The 24,762-nt window shown below is 34.9% G+C and overlaps 1 protein-coding gene across 37 annotated transcripts in view; it reads right to left on the minus strand.

Annotated features, from left to right (window-relative positions):
* Positions 1 to 24,762, minus strand: part of LOC106881718 (forkhead box protein P4) — a 543,812-nt gene that overhangs the window by 149,744 nt on the left and 369,306 nt on the right. For 32 of the 37 annotated variants that reach the window (XM_089350188.1, XM_089350182.1, XM_089350175.1 and 29 more), the window contains one exon: positions 22,514 to 22,666. The exons of the other annotated variants lie outside the window; for them this stretch is intronic. In XM_089350188.1, the coding sequence (XP_089206314.1) occupies positions 22,514 to 22,666 (153 nt within the window). The remainder of the gene's footprint in view (positions 1 to 22,513; positions 22,667 to 24,762) is intronic. 37 annotated transcript variants of the gene reach the window in all.

Below are 24,762 nucleotides of genomic sequence, written 5' to 3' on the forward strand. Positions count from 1 at the left end.
AGTCGAGTTCCAGATTATCTCTGCAATTTCAGCTGGTTATACTTGAGATTGTTCCAATCTGGTCAGCCCCAAGGAAAAACTAAGCTAAGAGCACTAGATTCCTTGGAAGAAAGCACCAAATGTATATGAAAACAAGGATAGAAAACACGGAGAAATGGTACACAAATGCAAAGGCAAAAACAGACATTAACAACAGGTGTCTTTCGACTAAGGATGAACTAAATTAAGCTGGCGTGTTTGGAAGTGAAGCTTTACGGCAGGGACATAAGAGATGACAGGCATGGGGAGGAATATAAATGTTGCACGGATGGTAGTCGAACCAAGAAAGAAAGGTCACGCTTACACACACACACACACGCATTCATATCCTGAGTCCTATTTTCCCTATTTGTATCATATATATATATATATATATATATATATATATATATATATATATATAAATATGTGTATTTCTTCTATCTTAATGAATAAAAATTCTTCTGATAGAATAAATGGGTTAATAGAAAACCAATGTAGCAAAGAACACAAAATAACTGTGGTTTAGTTCCTGTTCTTAAGGCAGGAACTCCTTGAAATTTTGGGTATTTGAGTATATTTAAGAATTTAAGGAATGGAGAAAACGCATGTTATAATTGCATACTTTATTCCTACATATGTTTCAAAGGATTACAACCTGTGTGATCCATAGGGATCTTTGATATTAAAATTGTAAACTTCTCATCAGGGAAAGCATGGGAATAGAGAGAGAGAGAGAGAGAGAGAGAGAGAGATACACACACACACATAAATATGCATATTCATACATATACACACACATAATTGTAGAGATTTCATTCCATAAGAAACAAGCAAGACCACAGTAACAGTAAAGTAGTCCATACATTGTGTAGAAGGCTATTTACGTGTTTGTCTCTTTAATGATCGTTGACTCAAACAAGACTAGTACTGTTACATTGTGAGGAATTTTTCATCAGAGAGTCAAATATCTATGGTGGTTGTTCTTTTATAAAGGAGGTTTTGGAGGAGATCAGTTGTGGGTGTGGTCAATTTGTCTAGAAAAATACTTTGAAGGCAGGTAGTTATTAAATAATTTTGGGATTGTAAAAAGGAGGTGAAGGGTTTAGTGCTAAATGAGTTCAATAAGAAGTGAGTGTAAGCAGAATGAAAATAATTTGAAAGAATCTTTGAAGTGAATTGGTAATTGATAAATAGCTAAGTAAAACTGTAAGTGAAAAACTAAATAATTAATAAAAAGAGAGAGATAAAATGTGAAAGAAAACTTAAAATATGTAGATAAATAACAACTAAACAAACAAGAAAATGAATAAATAATGAGATAATGAGATAAATAATAAGATAAAAATATATCAGGCAGATAAATAAATGAGAGGATGAAAACAAATGAAAAGTATGTTGAGGAGTAACAAGTATATGAAAAAACAGTTTGGTGAGAGGTCCGAGAGGTCCAAGCGAGTAGGACTATAGTAAATGGTTGGATATACCAAGAAGTTTAGTGATCCCAAATTATGCTATTTGGGTGAGGAGGTATTTTTATTTATTTGTTCTTTAATCAAAATTTTGTTGTTCAACAGAATCCAGGATAGGTGACTGACAATAGTTTTGGTTTCAGGTTGAGAAAAATAGCGAATAAGAGAACGGAACTTAAGTATAGCACAAGGAATGGTCAATATAGAGAACTAGCTTGTTGGATGGATCAATTCTTCAAGTGGAAGTTGGTAAATGAATAACAGAGAAATACATGAGCAGACAAAATAAAAAAGCAGAGGAAATAACTAAATAAAATAATACTGAATTAATAATGAAAATGGATTGAAAATGCACAAGGCTAGAGAGGCAGCAGCAGTAGTAGTAGTAGTAGTAGTAGTAGTAGTAGTTGTTGGAGTAGTAGTGGTCCTTTCTACTATTGACACAAGGACCTGGTATTTGGGGGGGCGGGGTAGTTGATTTTGTTGATGCCAGTAATTGCCTAGTACTTATTTTATTGATCCCGAAAGGATGAAATGCAAAGTTAACCTCAGCAGTGTTTGAACTCAGAACATAAAGCCAGGGGAAATATCACAAACCATTTTGTCCAATGTGCCAACAATTCCATCAGCTCACAGCCCCAACAATAACAACAAGAATAGTCTCACATTTTGACAAAAGGTCAAAAACTTTAGGAGTGGTGGAGTAGTCAATGATATTGACCCCTAATGTTCAACAGAGGGTATGTTTTTTTTTCCAGAGTTCTAAAAATGGTATGATCATAAAAGAGATGTCGTTGAGAACCAACAGACAAACAAAACATTTATACCTAAACAGTTTTTGTTTAATGATTGAGTCCAGAGGTGCATTGATTAATCAATGTTGCTTGTATATTTGATACAAGAATGAGAGACAAAAACCAAGACAAACTCCAGAGAATTTGGAATGGCCATGAAGTTGTCATTAACTAATTGTAACAATAACGATAGGAAAAGTTGCAAGAAGTTTGAATTGTAGGTTCAAGGAGATTAAATAATACTGAGATGAGTTTCCTGACCATACCAAATCAGACAGGAGCCTGGTGCAGCCTTCCAGCCTTGCCAGTCCTGGTCAAACTGTTCAACCCATGCCAGCTTGGACAACGGACGTTAATTGATGATAATGATGATTCGAGTGTATATATATACATCATCATCATCATCATCATCATCATCGTTTAACGTCCGCTTTCCATGCTAGCATAAGTTGGACGACTTGACTGAGGACTGGTGAAACTGGATGGCAACACCAGGCTCCAATCTAAATTTGGCAGAGTTTCTACAGCTGGATGCCCTTCCTAATGCCATACATATATATATATATATATATATATATATATATATATATATATATATAATCATTATCAACCTCTCTGATGAAGATATATTTTTCCTTTCCATCCTGATGAAGAGTCCATTACTGATTTGGTGCTTTAATGTGTGATAGATTGCAGCAGTGGCTCTTGAAATGGCCGAAGACGTGGATTTATTCTTACATTATTCTGGATTCCTTTTTCTTTCAGATTCGACAATGGATGCTATCCCAGATTCACTTTACATTTAATAGTCTAACTATATTATTTTTCATCACCTCGCATATACATTCATATTTTCTTCATATATTTTGTCTTCATGTACTTTTTAACAAGTTCACACACGTTTTTTTTTATACGTGTATATATATATATATATATATATATATATATATATATATATATATATATAACAGTCTGTTACAGTCTGTCAGATGTAGGCCATGATGAATACCACAAGGTATTGAAAATACGTATTCGCCTTTATATATTTAATTCTTTATATTGAACACTCAATATTTCATATATTCAATAAGACATATTCCATATATTCAATAAGACATTCAATACTTCATTTCATTGTACCATCCATTTTTATATTATATATTATATATTCCATATTCTATATCCCACATTAATTTTACAAGAATATAAATAAAACATAAAAAACAGAGTTGGAACTCTTTTAAATAAAATAACATATTCCTCTATACACGATCATACAAAACCCTTTTTTTTGTATTTATTTTTACACACACACACACACACACACACACACACACACACACACACACACACACACACACACACACACACACACACACACACACATATATATACATATATAGTGTAGTATATTGCCACCTAAGTGTGGCTGACCCCTAGGGGTGGATGTTACTGTTGCTTTTAGCCCCAGGAGGACATCTCCTCCAGCTGGCTTATCGACACACTACTGTGTCCTGTTTGCCAAGGGAAGTTATCCCTCCCATCATGATCTGTAGGGAGGGATAACTTCCCTTGGCAAACAGGACACAGTAGTGTGTCAATAAGCCAGCTGGAGGAGATGTCCTCCTGGGGCTAAAAGCAACAGTAACATCCACCCCTAGGGGTCAGCCACACTTAAGTGGCAATATAGTACACTTTATCGTGCAGTTACTGTTAATACTTCATTTAGAGAATTAACATTGCTAATATATATATATATATATGTATGTATATTTTTATACCTTCGGGCTTTGTGTGCTAAACACCCTGGTATTTTAATATGTAATTATATTCTACGGTGTGAATATATGGGGGTCATTTGAAGTTGTTTGACCAATTATGTTGTTTATATTTTAACCACTAAGTTTGTCTTTTGTCTCAGTTTTTACTTGAGCACTTCCCTTTGCAGCCTTGTACTTAATTTACTTTTCGATTCCTATAAGGAAAAACAGAATTTTAGATTATATATTTTGTGACTTCACACAAACACACACACACACACACACACACACACACATACACTGATATATACATTATATATATACACACACACACAAATAAATATATACATACATACACATATACATAGATATATATAGATACACACACACACACCTACTTACCTACATATAATACATGTATATATATATACACACACACACACACACACATGCATAGATATATATATACACAAACACACACACACACACCTACCTACCTACCTACCTACATATAATACATATATATACATTTATATATATACATTTATATATATATACATTTTATACATCATCATCATCGTTTAATGTTCATTTTCCATGTAGGCACGAGTTGGATGATTTGACAGGAGACAGACTGCTGGAGAGCTGTCCAGGATCCAACTGTTTGTTGTGTGTGTGTGTGTGTGTGTGTGTGTGTGTGTGTGTGTGTGTGTGTGTACTGGCATACTCAACTTACATTGCTTTGTGTTATGTCTTTTTTTGACTAGGACCAAATTTTTAAAGAAATTATGAAAAAAGCCAAAACTTCAAGTTAGCCATTTTATCTGATTTCATGTTAATATCAATGAATACATATAAAAACATAATTTTAAAAAAGCACCAAAAAAACCAATACTGAAGTGAAAGAATCAAATTATAATAGAGATGAAAATATGCAAAAAAGTATTTCTTAAAACAGATATAAGCTAATAAATTAAAATAAAACTTTTTTTTTTTGGTGTATTACATTGTTTTTTTTTTTCAAGTTAGCTCACATGTCTTGGAACGAAATACTGATAGAAGTTGGGGTGTGTCTATCTATATACACACTTTTATTTGTGTGTGTATGTGAAAGCTTATGCACTTAAGATAAAAAAGTAATCGGTCATAAGTCGTGAAAGTCACTGTCGCTATAATTATATCATCATCATCATTTAACATCTTCTTTCCATGCTTGCATGGGTCAAATGGTTTGACAGGAACTGGCAAGTCGCAAGGCTATACCAAGCTGTACTGCCTGCTTTGGCATGGTTCGCATGGTTGGATGCCCTTCATATATATACATACTTATTCTTTTATTTGTTTCAGTCATTTGACTGTGGCCATGCTGGAGCACCGCCTTGAAGGGTTTTAGTCGAACAAATTGACTCCAGGACTTATTCTTTGTAAACCTAGTACTTATGCTATTGGTCTCTCTTTTGCTGAACCGGTAAGTTATGGGGACATAAACACACCAGCGTCGGTTGTCAAGCAATGTTGGGAGGACAAACAGACACACAAGCACACACACACATATATGATGGGCTTCTTTCAGTTTCCGTCTACCAAATCCATTCGCAAAGCTTTAGTCAGCTCGAGACTATAGTATAAGACACTTTCCCAAGGTGCCATGCAGTGGGACTGAACCTGGAACCATGTGGTTGGTAAGCAAGCTACTTACCATACAGTCAGAAAGCCTAATGAGTATTGTTTGGCTATAGCTAACTCAACATCTCAATACAGAACAAAGTCTACAGGAGGAAATTTACTTCAGCACAGACACATATACACTCATCCAAAATAAACAACGAGTTTAAGCTTATTGACTTCTTTTTTACATAATATTTTCTTTTCCTTTTTCCTTTCTTCCTTCCATATTGATTTTTAAAAAAAATTTTCTGATTATTTCAAATTTATTTACCATTATTTCTGTGACTGCAATAGACTGTTTAGGGAACAACTCATTTCTAGGATCAAAGAGCCATGATCCAAAATAGAAATGGAAAGTGGTACCCCTACTCCCACCCCGTCAACAATTTGTAAAATTTTGCTGAATAAACAAAGGGTCTGGTGACTGCTGCTCAAGACATGAAATTTAAAATTACCCATAATTCATAGTTTGCATTATCATACATGCATAAATATGTACATACAGGTGTGTGTGTGTATGCGTTTATATATATGTATATATATATAAACACACACACATGCATGTGTATGTATCATCATCATTGATTTAACACACACTTGCCCATGCTTGCATGGGGCAGACAGAATTCACTGAAATAGATTTTCTATGGCTGGGAATCACACAACCCTCACCTGTTTCCAGGCAAGATGATATTTCCCCATCATCGGACATGTTTTCAGGAAAGACTGGAAACAAGGGTCTCTGTTTGTAGGGCAGTGACACTTATCCTATGATATCAAACCATCTACCCTCTAATATCAAATTGGAAGCACATGTCCCAGTGGTTAGAATGTTAGACTCTTCATCATAAGGTTGTAGGTTCAATTCCTGGACCAAGCAATGTGTTGTGTTCTCAAGCAAAACACTTCATTTCATGTTGCTCCAGTCCACTCAGCTGGTAAACATGAGCAATCCTGCAAGGGACTGGTGTCCCATCCAGGGAGAAATATACATACATCAGAGAAGCTGGGAAACTGACCTTATAGTTCTAACAGATAATGTGGGCCAACCCAATATCGAACCTAGGACACACACACACAACTTTGGTTGACTCAGAAAACACTTGTCTAGTGTGTTATGCTGTGGGATTGAACATGAGAATATGTGGTTATGGAGCAAACTTCTCAAACACAGCTTCATCTGTACCTATACACCCACACACATTTATATGAACATTTATATACATTGTACATTTACATACATATACACATGAACATATGCAAGCATATAACACACACATATACACACGTACGTACATACATATATTCAATTTACATGACTAAGTTTACATGTATACAACATGAGTATAAAATGTTCCATTATGTGTTGAATCCACATAAATCAACATGAATATTTTATATTTAAACACTCTTTTCAAAATGAAAACTCAGAGAAGTTATGCAATAAGGAAGAAGTCAAGAAAATAGTGTAGAAGCGGTGTTATTGTCAATAATTGATTTATTTCTAAATACAGATGTAGTGAAGAAACATTTCCTATAGCTTGCCAATAATGTTTACTGGCAAATGTTGATAGTATTCGGAGACAGTAGGCTGTATGTATTGGCAAGGTGAATATATTGAAACATCTAAGTTACGATTCAACGATATACCAGGCAACAAATGCTGTTTGGAAAGACCATCACGAGTTTGATGCATTCACACACACACACACACATATATATATACATACACATGCATAGATATGTGTGTGTAGACATATTTGATGCATTCATACACATACATACATACATACATACACACACACATCTAAATACAGAGATACATACAAGCACATGGATATAAGAATACATGTGCACACATGAACACACACACACACACACACACGCACACACACACCTGAACACACACACACGCATGCACACACACACACACACACGCATGCACACACACACACACACACACACACTGGTATGATGTTTGTAACATTTCTAAATATATTTTCCTCAGATAGGAGGTTAGAATGAAAAATTGCTCCAGTTTTCAGAAAATAAGCCAAAAATGAATACTTGGTTTTTCTTCAGCTCTGTAAATAATAATAATAATAATAATAATAATAATAACTGCTGCCACCAAGAAGGCAGCTTTTATAGTGTTGCTCAACCTGATAAAAATAACAACCAAATCTCCCTTGAATTCACATCACACTGTCATTAGAAAGGAAACACATATAGGACAATTTCGAAGCAGATACAAAAGAGGCAGGATGGTCATAGCTGGAATGTCATTGATCATTGTTCTGCTCAATAAAGTCTGATCTGCAGCTTAACAATACATCATATAGTGACCTACAGCTGACAAATATCTAAAATACATCCACCTATGGATTCCTGAAACCAAACAATAATCATTTGAGGGGAAACATATTGCCAGACACAGGAAGCAGGAATCAGCACGAACCACTACCTCTGCATCATCAGCAATAAGATGTTCAACTGGTAACAGTGTAAAATTAGCATTGCGCATCTGTAAACCTGTGGGTGTAAAGATTTAATAAATGGACAAAATTTACATTCTAAGAGTAGAAACTACAAATATATTACATCAAAAGAAAGAATAAATGAATGAGTTATGAAATAGGCCTGTGTGTGTGTGTGTGTGTGTGTGTGTGTGTTGTTAATACAAAGATCGGAATTTCATACCTCCACTTGACACTAAGTCGTCATCATGTTTTGATGCAAATATTTCCAACTCTTCACTCATTTCCCATTTCCATCTAATCAGTTATTTAATCAGAAGAGAATCCCCTTCATCCCATGTCATGCTATGACCAGTTAAGCTGGACACTTCCAAACTATTTTGGCAGTCAACCAGAAGTAATATTTGAACAGTGCACAATGTTTATAGATTAGAAGACTTGGATAATAATTAGCCTGGTGTCACTTGTGAGACTGAGTTGTGTTTTGATATGATCACTCAGCAATGAGATCATCTATTTAGCTGAACATTTGAAAACTTCTTCCTTACAATATATTAAGAGGCATCATCATCTTATTAATTAATCCTTTAATATTCCATTGGAAATATCTCTTCGGTTTCCTTCTGACATTTCAGCCAATAATTTGGGACTTTATGGATGAAAATGTCTCAGGCTCTCAGTCACCCACTGAATTCTTCCCAGCCTTGACCCTAAACAAGTGGGATTTGAGCAACAACAACTGAGGGCAGTAAATAAAGTCCCCATTGTATGACCAGAAAAACTGGCCAAACTCTTTGGCCGATCAAATGACAAAGTCACAATTCATAAAACACCAATGAAAATTACATGTTTCCACAGATAAAACACAAAGCAATACATGAATTCAATGAAAGAATGGATTAAATATCAGCATAAGGCAAGTCAATATTAAACATTCTTGACATTGAAACTAAAATGACTCATCTTCAAACAGAACTCAACCAATCCTTATTATATTCACAAGTGAAATACAACAATTGCTGGGTTTTATTTGTGTTCTTGTCTCTGACACCCACCACACCAATGAGTTCCCAATAGCTTTAAATATTTTTTGACAATTCAGAAAAAAGGTTCCATTTTCAGTTTCTATAACATTTAACATTTAAATTTTTAATTTTTCTTTGTTTCTTTCCTGAATTAATATGATTTTTATTTTCCTGATGTTTAATCAGCATTCACATGAGAGCAACACTTAATGTTGTCCTGTCTCTTGGGCTGATTCTTTTAGATTAACACTTAATTGCAGTGTTTAATTAACATTTTGACATGTGACTTGTTAGCAGATTGTTTGTCCTGTATGTAGTATCTACCACAATAGTGAATTCAAAAGCAACATTAGATGCTGTGTCTGTTTTACATCATGAATGTTATGCTCTGTGGCTGGACAGTTGTCTGGAAACATTAAAAGAAACCATGTACAGGTGCTTCCTTGATGGATGTTTCATACAACAAGCTGACAGGAACACAAAGCACAGTCAAATGCAACAACTGACATAGAAACAGGTTAGTACATTACCAGTTGACCTTTTTATCAATACTTTAATTACAGGCTAGCAACAAAGCCTTTTGAGAGTTGTTCCAGTTAATCCTTAAATGATTAATCTAATTATCTAACCAATAGAATGGTCAACCAATTTAATAAACAGCTTCCACATAGTCAAATTTAGAGGTCAAATTCTATATTATTCCATAAAATAGTTGTTCAATGAAATGCTTTAATATATTCAATCTGTAAAGTAAATCACTCCCTTAATGCACACAGCCTATTAATTAATTTGTATTAAAGCAATTAAACCATATATTACTTAATTCATTAATACAGACACTGTTAATTCAACCTTTAAAATTCAGTTAATTAATCTTTAATCCTCTTGATTAACAGATTATTTCTTCAAATTATCAGCTTAGACTTTCAGTTAATAACTCCGACAAATGACTACTGATTCTAAAGATTCCAAAATCTACAAATGAATGGCTTATTACAATATCATATACGTTTCAATTTTTCTTTTATACATATTATATTCATAGAAATAAAGCATCAAAATCTTGTGGCTTTTTGACACCCAGTCAAAAAGTTCATCACAGTAATTATGTAAAGAAATACAAGAAAAGGTAACAAATAGTAGAGTTGCTGTTGTTGTTGTTGTTAATGGTAGTGGTAGTGACAATAGCAGGTTCGTTAAACATTGATTTACAAAACCAATATTACAATATTCTATTAATATTGCACACATATGGAGGATTGTGACACTGTTAGTTTCTTCTTTGTGGAAAGAAACAAAAAAGTTAGAAAAGAAATAAAAAACAAACAAACAAACAAAACCCCATTATTTACAAACGAGGAGAAATAATAAACAGCACAAGTAAATCAGTCAGAAATATAAAAGGGTCAAATGTTGTATTGAACCAGCAATATTTCATCAGCAAATTCTAGTTGCCTTTGGCTCTCCATATTTCTTATTATTGGCGTCGATAATCATTTTTGTCTCTACTTGCAAACATTCCTTGCCAGGTTTCCATGGTCAACATTGACACAGAATTCTCAGCAATTTTTATAGATTTCTTTTATTTTTAATTATCATCCGTTAAATCAAGACAAATTTTGTGAACTAATCTAAATCACTCTGAATATTTCCAGACATCCAAACAGAAAATAAGGAAACAGTATTTTGGAGAAACTACAAAATATTTTAACTGGGACAATAAATGTTAATAACCTTTGAAATGACAAACAACATCTTCCATCTTCCTCAAAAGATGAAAAGAAAGAAAAATTTTCATTGCCAAAACAAAAGTATGCATAAATAAGTACATACATACATACAAGCACGTGTGTATTTAGAAAGATAGACAGGCAGACATATACATACATACATACATACATACATACATACATACAGACAGACAGACAGACATGTGTGCATGTGTGTGTGTATGTGTACATGTGCATGCATGCCTGCTTCAGGTAGTTGTTCTCAATCAATGGAATTATTGCCTCCAGTTATGGGACCCTCACCCCAGAACTAAAAGCAATTCATTGGCCCTCCAGTAAGAGGATTGTCCATGTGCAACACAGAGATGCTGCAAATGTTAAGATTCTACCTCCTGAAGAAAGGAATCTAATTTATATTCAGAAAACCTTCAAAAGGACTTGTAGCCTAATTATGAGGATAAAGCTGAGTAAATTCCCAAATTAGGCAGCACTGTTCCTCTGATCGGATCAACTGAAACCTTCGTTGTTGTAACCAACAGAATGCCAGTTTTATATATAGGTGGGCCAGTGATACGAAACTATAACTAAAAGCAAAACTAAGGTTGCTCCAGCATGACAACAACCAGAAATTAAAGAATGTATCCACACACACACACACACACACACACACATATATATATATATATATATATATATATATAGTGAGAGAGAGAGAGGAATTATAACATAGAACTGCCTTTCCAGCACAAACCCAAAGAAAACCTGTTAAATTCACTCAATTTATTCTGAAGTAACCAGCTCACAGTTGCAAGACAAAAATTTTGACACCCAAGAAATAAATGAAAAGTGAATTTAACAGTTTTTCTTTGTTTTTTAAATAGTTATTACCTGGTGTTATTATTGCAGTTTTAATGCACTACTTCAGACCATGTTGTTAGCAAGGCAATTACAATTTACACACACACACACACACAGCCACTGAACCATGGTTTAGCAGCATGCACTGCACCAGGCTTTCACTAATTGATTTAGGTGTTTCTGTGATTAAGAGCAAACATAAACACCTTCAGCTTCTCCCAGCCTCTAAACCCATGGGAACATTGAGGATGTGACAGCTGGAGCAAAAAAGGGCTGCACTGAAGTAGAATTAAGTAACTTGCTGAAGGACACAATGTGCTGCTTGATTCAGAAATCAAGTCCAAAACCTAACCACAAGACCATTTGTATCTTTTGGTTAGGATGCCCAGCTCACAATGGAAAGTTGTCGGTTCAGTTCCTGGGATGGATGATATATTGTGTCTTTCAGCAAAGTACTTCATTACATATTGTTCCAGTCTACTTCCACTGTAATGATTATCGACTAAGCCACATCTAGAAGGTTTGGCAAAGAGTGGTGAAGCCAAGGAGGAGGGTGTTTATTATCCTCCCTCATTAAAAACAATTAGTGCAAGCAAGCTAAATGCTAGCAACTCATATTCACTCATGAGTAAAGCGTAGCACTGTATAATGAATGCACACACACACACACACTCAACACATTTAGTAAGAGTTATTATTTAAAACAGTCTGATTCAGCCTCATACAACTTAAAAGTTTCATAGGCTCATCACAGCTACCTAAGCTCATCAGACTCAAGTGGCCCTTTCAATTTTATTCCCCCCCCCCACTCAATCCTGTCACTAATCCTTCCCCTTCCCTAGACTTTCTGCTATAAATTCCCCACTTCCTCATCATCACTCCATCTAGAATCATTACCCACTCTCTGTCCTTTCAGATATAGGGTCCACTTTAGGTCCTTAACCAAGTTATGAGGCAACACTCACGAGTAATGGTGTCATTAAATAAACATCCCAAATACACTGTAAAGTGGATGGGTTTAAAAGAGCAATCCAGCCATAGCCACCATGCTGAAATACAGATTGGTACATTATGCAGTCTCTGACTTGTCAGACACTGCCACACCAACCGACCAACACTAATATGGAAGATAGATGTTAAAAATTGATGAGGACATATCTATGTGTGTGTGTGTGTGTGTGTGTGTGTGTGTGGAGAGAGAGAGAGAAAGGAAGCAAGCATGCTTCACTGGATCTGTAAGGCGAGTGTGAATGAACAACACGGTTGAGATGAAGTGAGAGGCAAACTGGATACGAGTGGAACAGAGATGACATCATAGGTCTGGACATGTGATGTATGTGGAGCCCAGGTGAGTACAGAAGTACTAAAAGGGTCAAGTTGAAGGAAACTGTACCAAGAGAAGACCAACGTAGACATAAGCAGATGTGGTGAAAGCTGATTTGAACCTCATACAGGAGATGATGAAACAATTTCACAAATTGAAAGACACTATATTGGGAAGAACTTGTTCAAACCATGCATGGAAAAATGACCATACAAATGATGAGGATGTATGAGTATGTATTTATACACACACACACACACAATATAACGTGTGTGTGTGTGTATCAATATAAATATCTATGCACACACGCACACACACACACGTTACATTGAGACATATATACACATGTGTGCCATAGTAACTTTATTTCTTGGACTGGTTGGCGCTATAATGTTCAGTTGATAACCATTTCTCTGTTAGTAATATTAATAAAATAGCTAGTTACTTGGTTGCCATGGCAAAATTATAGGTGATAGCATTTACTATATAGTGTGGCCAGTATCTTTGGCTGCCTTAGTAGATAGTATATACTAGCAGTGTGTGAGAACTTGCTAACAAAAGAAATGTATTATGTAGATCTTGAAGTCCTAGCTAGTGATTATAACAACCATATTAGTAAGATTTAACCAGCATAATAATAATAATAATAATAATAATAATAATAATAATAATAATAATAATAATGGTCTCAAATTTTTGTACAATGCCAGTAAATTGAAGAGGAGAGTTTGAACTCACAACATGAAGTGTTAGAAGGAAGGCCACAAAGCATTTTGTCCAATATGCTAATGATTGTGTCAGTTCACTATAGTAGTAGTAGTAGTAGTAGTAGTAGTAGTAGTAGTCCTTTCTACTATAGGTACAAGGCCTGAAATTCTGGGGGGGGTTGAGGGGGTGAGGGGGGGGTAGTCAATTTACATCAATCCCCAGTACTTAATCAGAACTTATTTCATTAACTTGAAAAGGATGAAAGGCAAAGTCCACCTTGTCAGCATTTCAACTAAGAATGTAAAGACAGAATGCACCACTGCTTAGCATTTTCTCTGACATGCTAGCAATTCTGCCAGCTCACCTGTGCACATTTTAAGGAAAGTATTATTTATGTGAGGTCCATGTTGTGACTTGACAGATGACTATATTCTCGTGTATTTTCCATTTACACTGCGTGACAAAGCAGTAGTTGCAGTAACAGCAATCATTATTATTATTATTATTATTATTATTATTACATTTGCCTCTCATAGCATGAAGACGTTTTTTTCTTTTATTCTCTTTTCAATAATTTGAAGTGTTTCAAGTGTTTTAAGTATATGTAAAAAATTTTAAATTACCAAAGAAATGGGCTGCCCATGATACAGCCTGGACAACAGAAAAAAAAACATTTGTTTCATAAAGTTTTAAAATTTTATCTACACCCATTGCTTCTTCATATCCAAAATGCCTGCCACATATGAAGTATAGCAGACAAGACACTTCAATGGCTAACAAAAAAAAAAAGAAAATAGAAAATAAACACAACTAAATGTCTATGAGGAAGAAAAATATATACAATACAGTGAGCAGCTAATAGAAGATGTCCTAAATATTCAAACAAATAGTTTAGATGACAGCAACAGTAACAACAACATTTGCAACTTTTACATTTGCAAATTCCACACATTGAAGCCAGTCTATACAGAAGTCGGATGAAGACTAACCTTCTCTCAATACCAAATGAACAGAGAGAATTTTTGGATCTATCACAGTTCCATGAAAAGAGATGTAGAGGAAGGAATTTTGTAAAACCCAACTGCATTTCTTTGTCACAGGAGATAATTCAGAAAGAGGTGAAGGGAAAATGGGTAGCACTGTCTGTGAAAGGATGGAAATGGATAAAATTCCCCACATGCCAAGTAGTACAACAATCCCTCCAAGACATATTAGGAGAAATCCAACTGAATAAGTCACCAATTGCCATACCTCTAAAACTGAAAAAGCAGTCTAAAAAAACAAGCTGAAATTGTCAGAAATACCCCTGGTTATATATCTGTGACCCAATACATGGGTCAAAGAAACACAAGAACCACAATATAAGATACTGGACATGATGCAGATCCATGGGCAGTGGTGACCTGAGTGATGCAATATAATGTAGTGGTTGAAGCACGTGAAACAAAAAGTAATCGGTGGTCAGGGAACATCAAAAATGAACTTTGCAAGTCCTAATAACTGCTGAAGGCCACAGAACAATACCAGAACTATGCACAGTAAAAGGGTGTGAGATAGAGGAGACGGAGCAGAGAGCCTAGTTCTTTTATTTGTCAGAGTAAAACACACCTTAGAGGTGAATGCCCTGAAAGAACTATGAAAACTAAATACAAAATAAGAGCAACAACAACGAAAAGAACAAACCACAGTTTTCTGAGCATCACTATGCAAAACTCGAAGGATAGCAAAAGAAATATCATTAGGCCCATGATCTCACAAACAGATGGACCATACCTTGCTAACAGTAGCACCAGCTTGTAATAACACAATCACAGAGCACTGAAGAAGACATAAAGAAGAAGAAGAAGAAGAGGAAGAGGAAGAGGAAGAAGAAGAAGAAGAGGAAGAGGAAGAAGAAGAAGAAGAAGAAGAAGAAGAAGAGGAAGAAGAAGAGGAAGAAGAAGAAGAGGAAGAAGAAGAAGAAGAAGAAGAGGAAGAAGAAGAAGAAGAAGAAGAAGAAGAAGAAGAAGAAGAAGAAGAAGAAGAAGAAGAAGAAGAAGAAGTAGTAGTAGTAGTAGTAGTAGGAGGAGGAGGAGGAGGACGAGGGCAGCGAGCTGGCAAAATCATTAGCGTGCCGGACGAAATGCTCAACAGTATTTCGCCTGTCCTCATGGACTGAGTTCAAATTCCGCTGATGTCAACTTTGCCTTTTATCCTTTTGGGGTCGATAAATCAAGTACCAGTGAAACACTGGGGATCAATGTAGTCGACTTATCCCCTCCCCAAAATGTCTGCCTTTGTGGCAAAATTTGAAACCATTATTATTATTATTATTATTGAGAGAGAGAGCAGCACATGCCATCAAAGTGACACTGGGGTAAAGTATATGAAGCCCATTATACCCCTCATGACTACCCGTCTGATAAGGGTACACTAGGCACATGCATCACAACCATATGTGTGCAACATGGTGATTTCATATGAAGATAGAGAGCGCATGACCTCACAAGTGGGGGACAGTTAGAATTTTCTTCAGGTCGAGTAGCCCATCCCACTCAAAAGGTCCCTGAATAAGGGCTGTTTAAGGATAATGAATGAAACAGCTATGTTTCCAAAAGAGAATTATCCAAACCCCAAAGGATTTCTCTCAACACACAATGCTCCCCTACTACCCCTGCTCATGATCAGGGATGCACATAGGGACAAAACAATGTACATGATGACACTTCCAATCAGTTAAGATGAGAAGCCATGAGAGCCACTGGCTGCGGTTGCATCTGGGCATTCATCATCATCATCATTATTATTATTATTATTATTATTATTGGCAGCGGCGGCGGCGACAATAGTAGTAGCAGTTATATATGTGCAATTGGTTATTCAAATGATTATTTTAAAACTTTATTAGTAATAACCATTTTAACCCAATATTCATTAATAAGGACCATTCTAAACCATAATATTTATAAAGTGATAAAATGGAGATGGAATCATGAAAATAGAGGCGCAATCAGTAATAATTAATTGTAGTGAAGGTTGTGCCCTCATCTGACACATAAAAATAAAAACACCTGAAAATTAGAACAATTAATGAGTGATTAATGAGAAAACAAAAGAAAGCTAAGGAATAAATAAAGACAACAAATCAAATTAAACAAAAAGGTGTCATACTAGATGAGTGATGACACGTCATCATGACAGGCAACTGCTACAATGGCAAGGATGAAGAAGTACAAAGCAATGTTGAGAACAATAACAAAAGCTGGTGTAAAACCTAAATGGCTTCTGTGTGGTTTAGGCTCTTCTCACATACAACACTGGTTGACATCGATTTGGCATTTGACTCCAGTTTTTTTAGAATAAAGACATGGCAAAAAGATAGCAATACCATAAGTGAATCTTCCAGGTTTCACCATTAATGAAGCACCACCTACAGAAAGATGATGTCAATAAATAGGAATGGCATTTACATAAAAGCACTTATATGGCTGTGTGGTAAGAAATTTGCTTCCCAACCACATGGTTCTGGGTTCAGTTCCATTGTGTGGCACCTGTGGCAAGTGTCTTCTATTATAGCCTCAGGCTGACCAAAACCTTCGCAGTGGATTTGGTAGACAGAAACTGAAAGAAGCCCATTGTGTGTGTGTCTCCACCACCACTTGACAACCAGTGTTGGTTTGTTTCATGTCCTGATAACTTAGTGGTTCAGCAAAAAGATTGAAGAATAAGTACCAGGCTTTAAAAATAAATTTGTACTGGGGTCAAATTCATTCGATTAAAATTCTTCAAGGCAGTGCCCCAGCATGGCCATAATTTGATGATAAAAGATAAAAGAAATACAATCACAATATCTTTGATTAGAAATAATAAACAAGGGCAACAAAGCTTAGTTGAGGGACTAGAAAAAAATACATTTCTTCTCTCAAAAGGCAATCCTTAAAACTGCTTCTACTATTTCAGTCAACCATAATTTCCGAACCAGTTTTAACCATTATTTTTAGTCTTACATCCATTTTTCCATGTGGTGAGGGGCTTTAAACCTTTTAACATTCAGATTTCTTTGTCCAATTTAATACTTATTTATTCACCTTGTTTTGAATAAATCACATTTTATCTTGCAGCTTTGAGATTTTGATGATCTGATCATATGTTTTCCGAATGACATTGTAAGGTAGGTGTGAGAAGCCTGATCTGGACAGCTGGGACATTAAACAAGTTGAACCAGATATGGCGAGTTTCAATGCTGAAGAGTTAACAATACTTTTTACAGCAGGATACTCTTCCAGCCCTTAATTGCCCAACAATGAAATAAGGGGCAGAGTGCTTTTATTACTATCAAAAGCAAACAGGGAAGAATACAATGGTAAAGTTTGAATTCATACCCAGTGTTGCCAAAAATGTTGTAACTGTCTTCTATAGATATCAAAACTTATTGACTCTTCCAAAGTAATTATTCAAAGCATTTTAATTAACACTGCGCTTCTTTTCTACCTGAATATTTTATGCATTGCAGATTGTAAAATCTGCTTCAAACTATTCTTGTGCCAAACTTTTTACTTCAATCAACCAGTTAATATTTCTTCTATACAAGTACAACATATGGAGTTAGTTGTGTGACTGATTTTAATTAGATGCTGACAGGAATGGTTGATCTTTTGGTATTCTTGTTATTTCAGGAGAATAATTTTTCAAGATATACTCACGATAGGGTGTGAAATGTAAACTAAAATATCCAACAATTATTATCAATGATGCAGTGTGGAGGGGCTCTAATCCATGAAACCTATTTAAATATAAGTGAGCTGAACTGCCTTTGGATTGGATAATGCTTAGCAGGAAATATTTAAATATTTAGAAGATAAATATCTATGATGGAAAACATTCCTCTGTCTTTGACATTAAGGTGAACTGAGACAAAGTAAGACAATTCTGTGTTTCTGAGATGAGGAATTTATATATTATGTATTAGCTGGAGTGGTATCGTCATCTTGATAGTTGCTTTCAAAACACCTGAAGGCGACTGGAGAATACAACAGTTGAAACACAATGAAAGCAACAGTCAAGACGAAGATACCATTCTCACTATTAGACAATGTAGTAATTAATATATCTAAGTGTTGGCCCAACTGCAGTGATTTGTGCTGCTGTATGTGTGTTGTGACAACCGTTGACTCTTCCCCTGAATCATTTACTCAGTGTGTAACCTTTAATACTTTCACTGTAAAATGCACACAATAAGTGTTTTTGCTTTTGTGTAAACTACTCCAGTGCCATTAGAATAAAAGAAATTAAACCAAGAGAAGACTAATTAAGCAACATTTTAGCAAATAATTATAATAATAAAGAAATACTTCTATCAAGAAACATAAACAAATCAACTTGAAATTTTACCAATAAATAAAGCAAGTTCCTTGCAATATTTATTTACTGATAATTTCTTTTGACTCGATGAAAGACTCTTACTAAATTGGCTAAAAATAGTGAATATTAAATAAATAGATTAATTATTATTATTAAAGAAAAACAAAAAAGAAACCGCATATCAGTAATGGATCGACTGATTGTTCCTATCATCTTAACTTGATATTAGACATGCAACAACTATATTAGATAAACGGAGAGTTTAATAAACACACAACAGTAGCATCGTCATCACCATTGATAAATTAAAGTGTGCAAGACAATTTACTAAAGTAAATATTACTATCTAATAGAATCCTGTCAATTGTTTTCTGCTTATCAAAGCTGCATTTCAATTTCACGTGTAATAAATTCATTACCAACAAAGAAAAAAAACAAAAAAATAAAATAATAATGAAAGGAAAGCAAAATGATTGCATCTCTATGAGATGACGATGGCGGTGGTGGTAGGGAGATGAAGAAAAACAACAACAAAATGAGGCCAGCAAATAAAGAGAGGTTGAGGAAATGTGAAGTAAAATAAAACAAAAAAAATAATAAATGCTTCTTTTACAAAAACTGCAAAAATAAGGTGATTTGTATGTTTTTTTGTTTTTCTTTTTGTTTTTAAAAGAATTTGTTTGATGCTGTTTTTCTTGTCCCATCTCTCACAGGTGTGATTTCCTGTTTGCTATTGACTAGTTTTTACCATACAAATAATGTTTTTCGGTTGGGAAAGTGCAGGGAAAAGGGAGAGAATTAGTAGAGTAAACCATAAACAAGAACCTGATGTATAAACAGCAGGCAGAGACTTAGTCTAAATATGAGTGAGTACATTGCCACACACTGTAGCAGCACTGAACATTAAAAAAGTAGATAAAAAACAACAGCCCTTCAAAAGATATGTACTAAAACATCAGTACAACTTTTTCTCCTATAAATAGGGCAGGTTGGCAGAAACAACAGTGTCAAATTCTCAAAGGATAATGAGTAAAAAAAAAAATATATATATATATATAAAAATTTTAGTGTTTATGAAACGAAAACTGTGAAAGCCACATAGAATGAAAAATGTTGACTATTTATGAAGGAAAAGAGTTGAAAGATTGATAACCAAAAAGCTCATTCAATTAACAAGAAAAATGTTGTGAAACAGCTATTAAATATTAAATTTATATTTACTACATAACAAATTTACTGTATTTCCATTAATGTCTTCTCAGTGAGATGCTACATTCATAAGAGAATTCAATTTCATGTAACATAAAAATACACACAGTAAACAGGACTATAATTTGTTATTCATCAGATAAATTCTAAAATAAATTTGATCTAATTGAAGATAGATTAATAGAACGGTTGGGGGAAAAAATTGATAAATTAATTTTTATTTGTAACAGTTGAACGCATACAACTAAACTATTTAATATTATTACTACTACCATTACTACTACATGCTAATTTAATTGGCAGGGTTGTATAATCTTGAGGTTTGGTGAAAATATGTCTCTTCAAATCTCAAGAATCTTTCTTAGGGTTCTTACAGAATATATATAAGGATTGCACTTATATTCTGCAGGTTGACAATGCAAGTCTCAATTCCAGAACCCTTCAGATTTTTGAGTTGCAGTTTATTATTATTCTTGTTGATCTTGTTATTCTTGTTGTTATTGGTGAGCTGTATTGCTCAGCTGTATTTCTTCAAGCTTGAAGTTCTGAGTTCAAATTCTGCCTTTCATCCTTCTAGAGTCAGTAAAATAAGTACCAGTTGAGCACTGGGGTCAATGTAACTGACAAGCCCCTCCCTTAAAATTTCAGGTCTTGTGCCCTTCAGTAGAAAGAATTACTATTATTAATGTCGTCTAGAATTGGGATTCTTTTTCCTCCAAATCTGGTGCTCAGTGTTTCAAGCGTCTAGAGGATGATAGATGGAAATGTAATGAAGCTCAAGAACCTATTTATTGTCTTCTCTGGACCATTACTATACCTTGATTTGATTGGTAGGACATGGGTGGCATCCAAAAGGATTTGTCCAATTGTGGGAGAGCTCTAGCTTCATGTTAATAAGAAGGCTTGGACCAGCTGCAAACTTTTCAACCCTGCAACTCAAGGTAATGTGACCCTTGTTCACCCAGGCCATGACCGATCTGGGTATGGATTCTGCTTTATTGTCATAAAGGCATGCAGGGTTAGTGAGTAAGGTACAGCTCCCAAAATTACTGCAGAACTTAATGACCACCTCGAGAACCCAATTTCCACAAAAACTGTTTGCTGAGAGCTGCACAGAGCCGTATTTCATGGGAGGGCTGCAATCAGAAAACCACTACTTTCAAAAACAAACGATGCAAAGTGTTTAGAGTGGAGTAAAAACCTACAGAATTGGTCCCTAGAGCAGTGGAAGAAGGTTATTTTCTCGGATGAGTCACCCTTTACCTTATTTCCAACCACCAGCTGAATATACGTGTGGAGGCGGCCAAAAGAGGCATTTGACCCAGACTGCTTTCTTCCAACTGTTAAACATGGAAGAGGATCTGTGATGATGGGGGGTGGGGGTGAGGATATATCTTGGAAATCCGCCGGCCCAATGGTTTCCCTTCGTGGCAGAATTAATAGTTGAGACTATTTAAGCATTTTATCTCATCAACTTCATCCTATGGTTGTGGAACTGTTTCTTGAGGGAAACACAATCTTTCAGGATGATAATGCACCAATTCACACAACTAAAGTTATTACTGAATGGCACGAGGAACATTCTAGTGAAGTTGAACATCTTATCTGGCCAACACAGTCCCCAGATCTCAATATTATTGAACATTTATGGTGCATTTTAGAAAAACAAGTAAGGAGTCGATATCCACCACTATCATCACTACAAGAACTGGAGACTGTTTTAGCTGAAGAATGGACAAAAATTCATTTGGAAACAATTCAAACTTTGTACGAGTCCATACCTCAAAGAATTCAAGCTGTAATTACTGCCAAAGGCAGTACTACTCCATATTAAAATATATTTGTTTGAAATTTTAAGGTGTTTCAATTATTTTGTCCAACACTTGTATATATATATATATATATATATATATATATATATATATATATATATATATATACACACACACACATATACATATATGGTAAATGAAAGATGGAATGTAGAATATATGAGAATTTTTATTATTAATCACGACAATTGTTTCGACACTTCTAGCATTGATCCCTCAGGTGGCGGAGGGCACTTAATAACCGGTTCAGAGTTACTGAAAGGTATTATTTTGCAGAGAAAAATAATAAGGAACAAACCTGAGAAGCATCACCATTTTCAGCAGCATGTAAGGCTGCACTTGAACGAGCAACAGTGTAAAGATCTCCGTTACAGGATTGCAGCAAGTCTTTACTCGTAGATAAGTTAATGGCTGTCTCCTGATGGCTGCCTCCTTCCATCATCCCATCTTCCTACAACAACAAATATTTACCGTTTTATTCAAATGTGTGTGTGTAAGGAATTCCAGGGGTGGAAACAAAACCTGGAATCAAAGGGTTTTAAAGTTCACTTAGGAAAAACCAAGGGCCTAGTAAATAAGAAATTGGATAGGATTCTACCCACTTCAGGTAAATGGCCTTGCTTGATATGTAGGAAAGGCGTAGGCAGGAATTCCATACAGTGTACCCAGTGCAAGATATGGACACACAAGAGTTGCAATGGAATAGTAGGAAGCTTAACAGAGAAAGTAGTATCTGTAGAAGATGGACAGAAGTTATTCTTCTTCTTCTTCTTATTATTATTATTAAGAAGGCAGTGAGCAGGCAGAATCATTAGCGGCATTTCATTCGTCTTCATGTTCTCAGTTCAAGTTCTGCCAAGGTCGACTTATCCTTTCAGGGTCAATGAAATAAGCACCAGTTACACGCTGGTGTTAATGAAATCGACTATCCCCCTCCCCCAAATTTCAGGCCTTGTGCCTATAATAGAAAGAATTATTGTTATTATTATTGTTAAGGGGGCAAGCTGGCAGAATTGTTAGCATGCTGGGCAAAATGCTTAAAAATATTTCATCTGCCACTACGTTCTGAGTTCAAATTCCGCCGAGGTCGACTTTACCTTTTATCCTTTCAGGTTTCATAAATTAAGTACCAGTTATGCACTGGGGTCAATGTAATTGACTAGCTCCTCCCTCCCTCATAATTCAGGCCTTGTGCCTATAGTAGAAAGGGTTATTATTATTATTATTATTATTATTATTATTATTATTAATGCTAAAACAGATAGTAAAGTTTGGTGCAGTGCCTACTCCTGTCAAACTGTCCAAACCATACCAGCATGGAAGACAGATATTACCTGATGATGCTGGTTTTATAAGACATTTTAATGATGTATATCAACCTGTGAGAACAAATATTAAAATTGTTGTAACCAGAAGAGTAATTGCGAGATAGGTGTCAGGAAAGTTGTCAAAGAGTATTTAAGCTTTGTCAATTTCACTCATCATCTGGTTCAACTTTGCCTTTCAAATTTCTGGGATTCAATAAACACCAAGAAAAAGCCTTTCTTTTTTTGTCAGTGAAATGCAGCTGGAGTTAACTGAGTAGTTGTAAAAGTAGAACTTAGTACCTGAGAGTTCTTAATCAAGCTTTTTATGCTTCTTCAGCTCAATCAGACCTGTGCTAGCAATTTCTCTTTGTAAATATGAACTTGCTATAAAACCAAACTTCTTTATATGACTTTGTCGAGTACTTGTTAGTTTAGTATAACTTACTACACAAATGTATCCGTGTGTTTAATAATAATTGTACAATATGTAATAGCACTCTAGATGAATGTAATGTTGTCAGAAGCTTATACTTGTATAATATAACAGAGTCCTCTAGATAAATGGACTATTGTGACTAAACAAACATAAAACATGATATGAAAGTGAAGGCAAGAAAACTTCATAAGAAATAAAAAGATGAACTTTTAGAATATTACTAAAGAATCACAATTCAAACTATCATTAAATTCATTTCCAAATTGTTAGATGATTCCTTCATTTTTAAGTGTGGAGAAAGATTAGAAATTTATCAGCTTTTTTCATTTCTTGTCAGTCTGTACAGAAAAGTGTAAAAAATCTCATATTTGACTGGCAAACTAAAACAAAATAGATTGGGTAATAAACAGTGAAAGAAAGAAAAACTAAGTGGAGAAAGACCGTAACTTCTATAAACCTTACTTAATTCAATAAAAATATGTTGCCCCTCCACACACACACACACCTTCAAAGTAACACTGTATTCACAAAGCTATAACTTACAGAGAAAGTAATTAATAATAAAGCAAATGGTGAGAGAGAGAGAGAAGGTAGGAGTAAAGAATGGAGAAAAGATGCTGAATTTAACAGATTCATTGCAACAGATTAATAGAAAAGCCATAAGAAGACTAAGTGCAGCAGATATAAGATTTGAGAGTTTAGTGGTAAATACATCACAGAATGGAAAGGCACTAAAATTTCTTGGAATTTACAACTCATTTCACCATCCAACATGGAAAATAAAAATAAAAAAAATAAATTATT

Source organism: Octopus bimaculoides, chromosome 4 (genome assembly GCF_046866305.1).
Source record: "Octopus bimaculoides isolate indiv1 chromosome 4, ASM4686630v1, whole genome shotgun sequence".
Classification (NCBI taxonomy): Eukaryota; Metazoa; Mollusca; class Cephalopoda; order Octopoda; family Octopodidae; genus Octopus; species Octopus bimaculoides.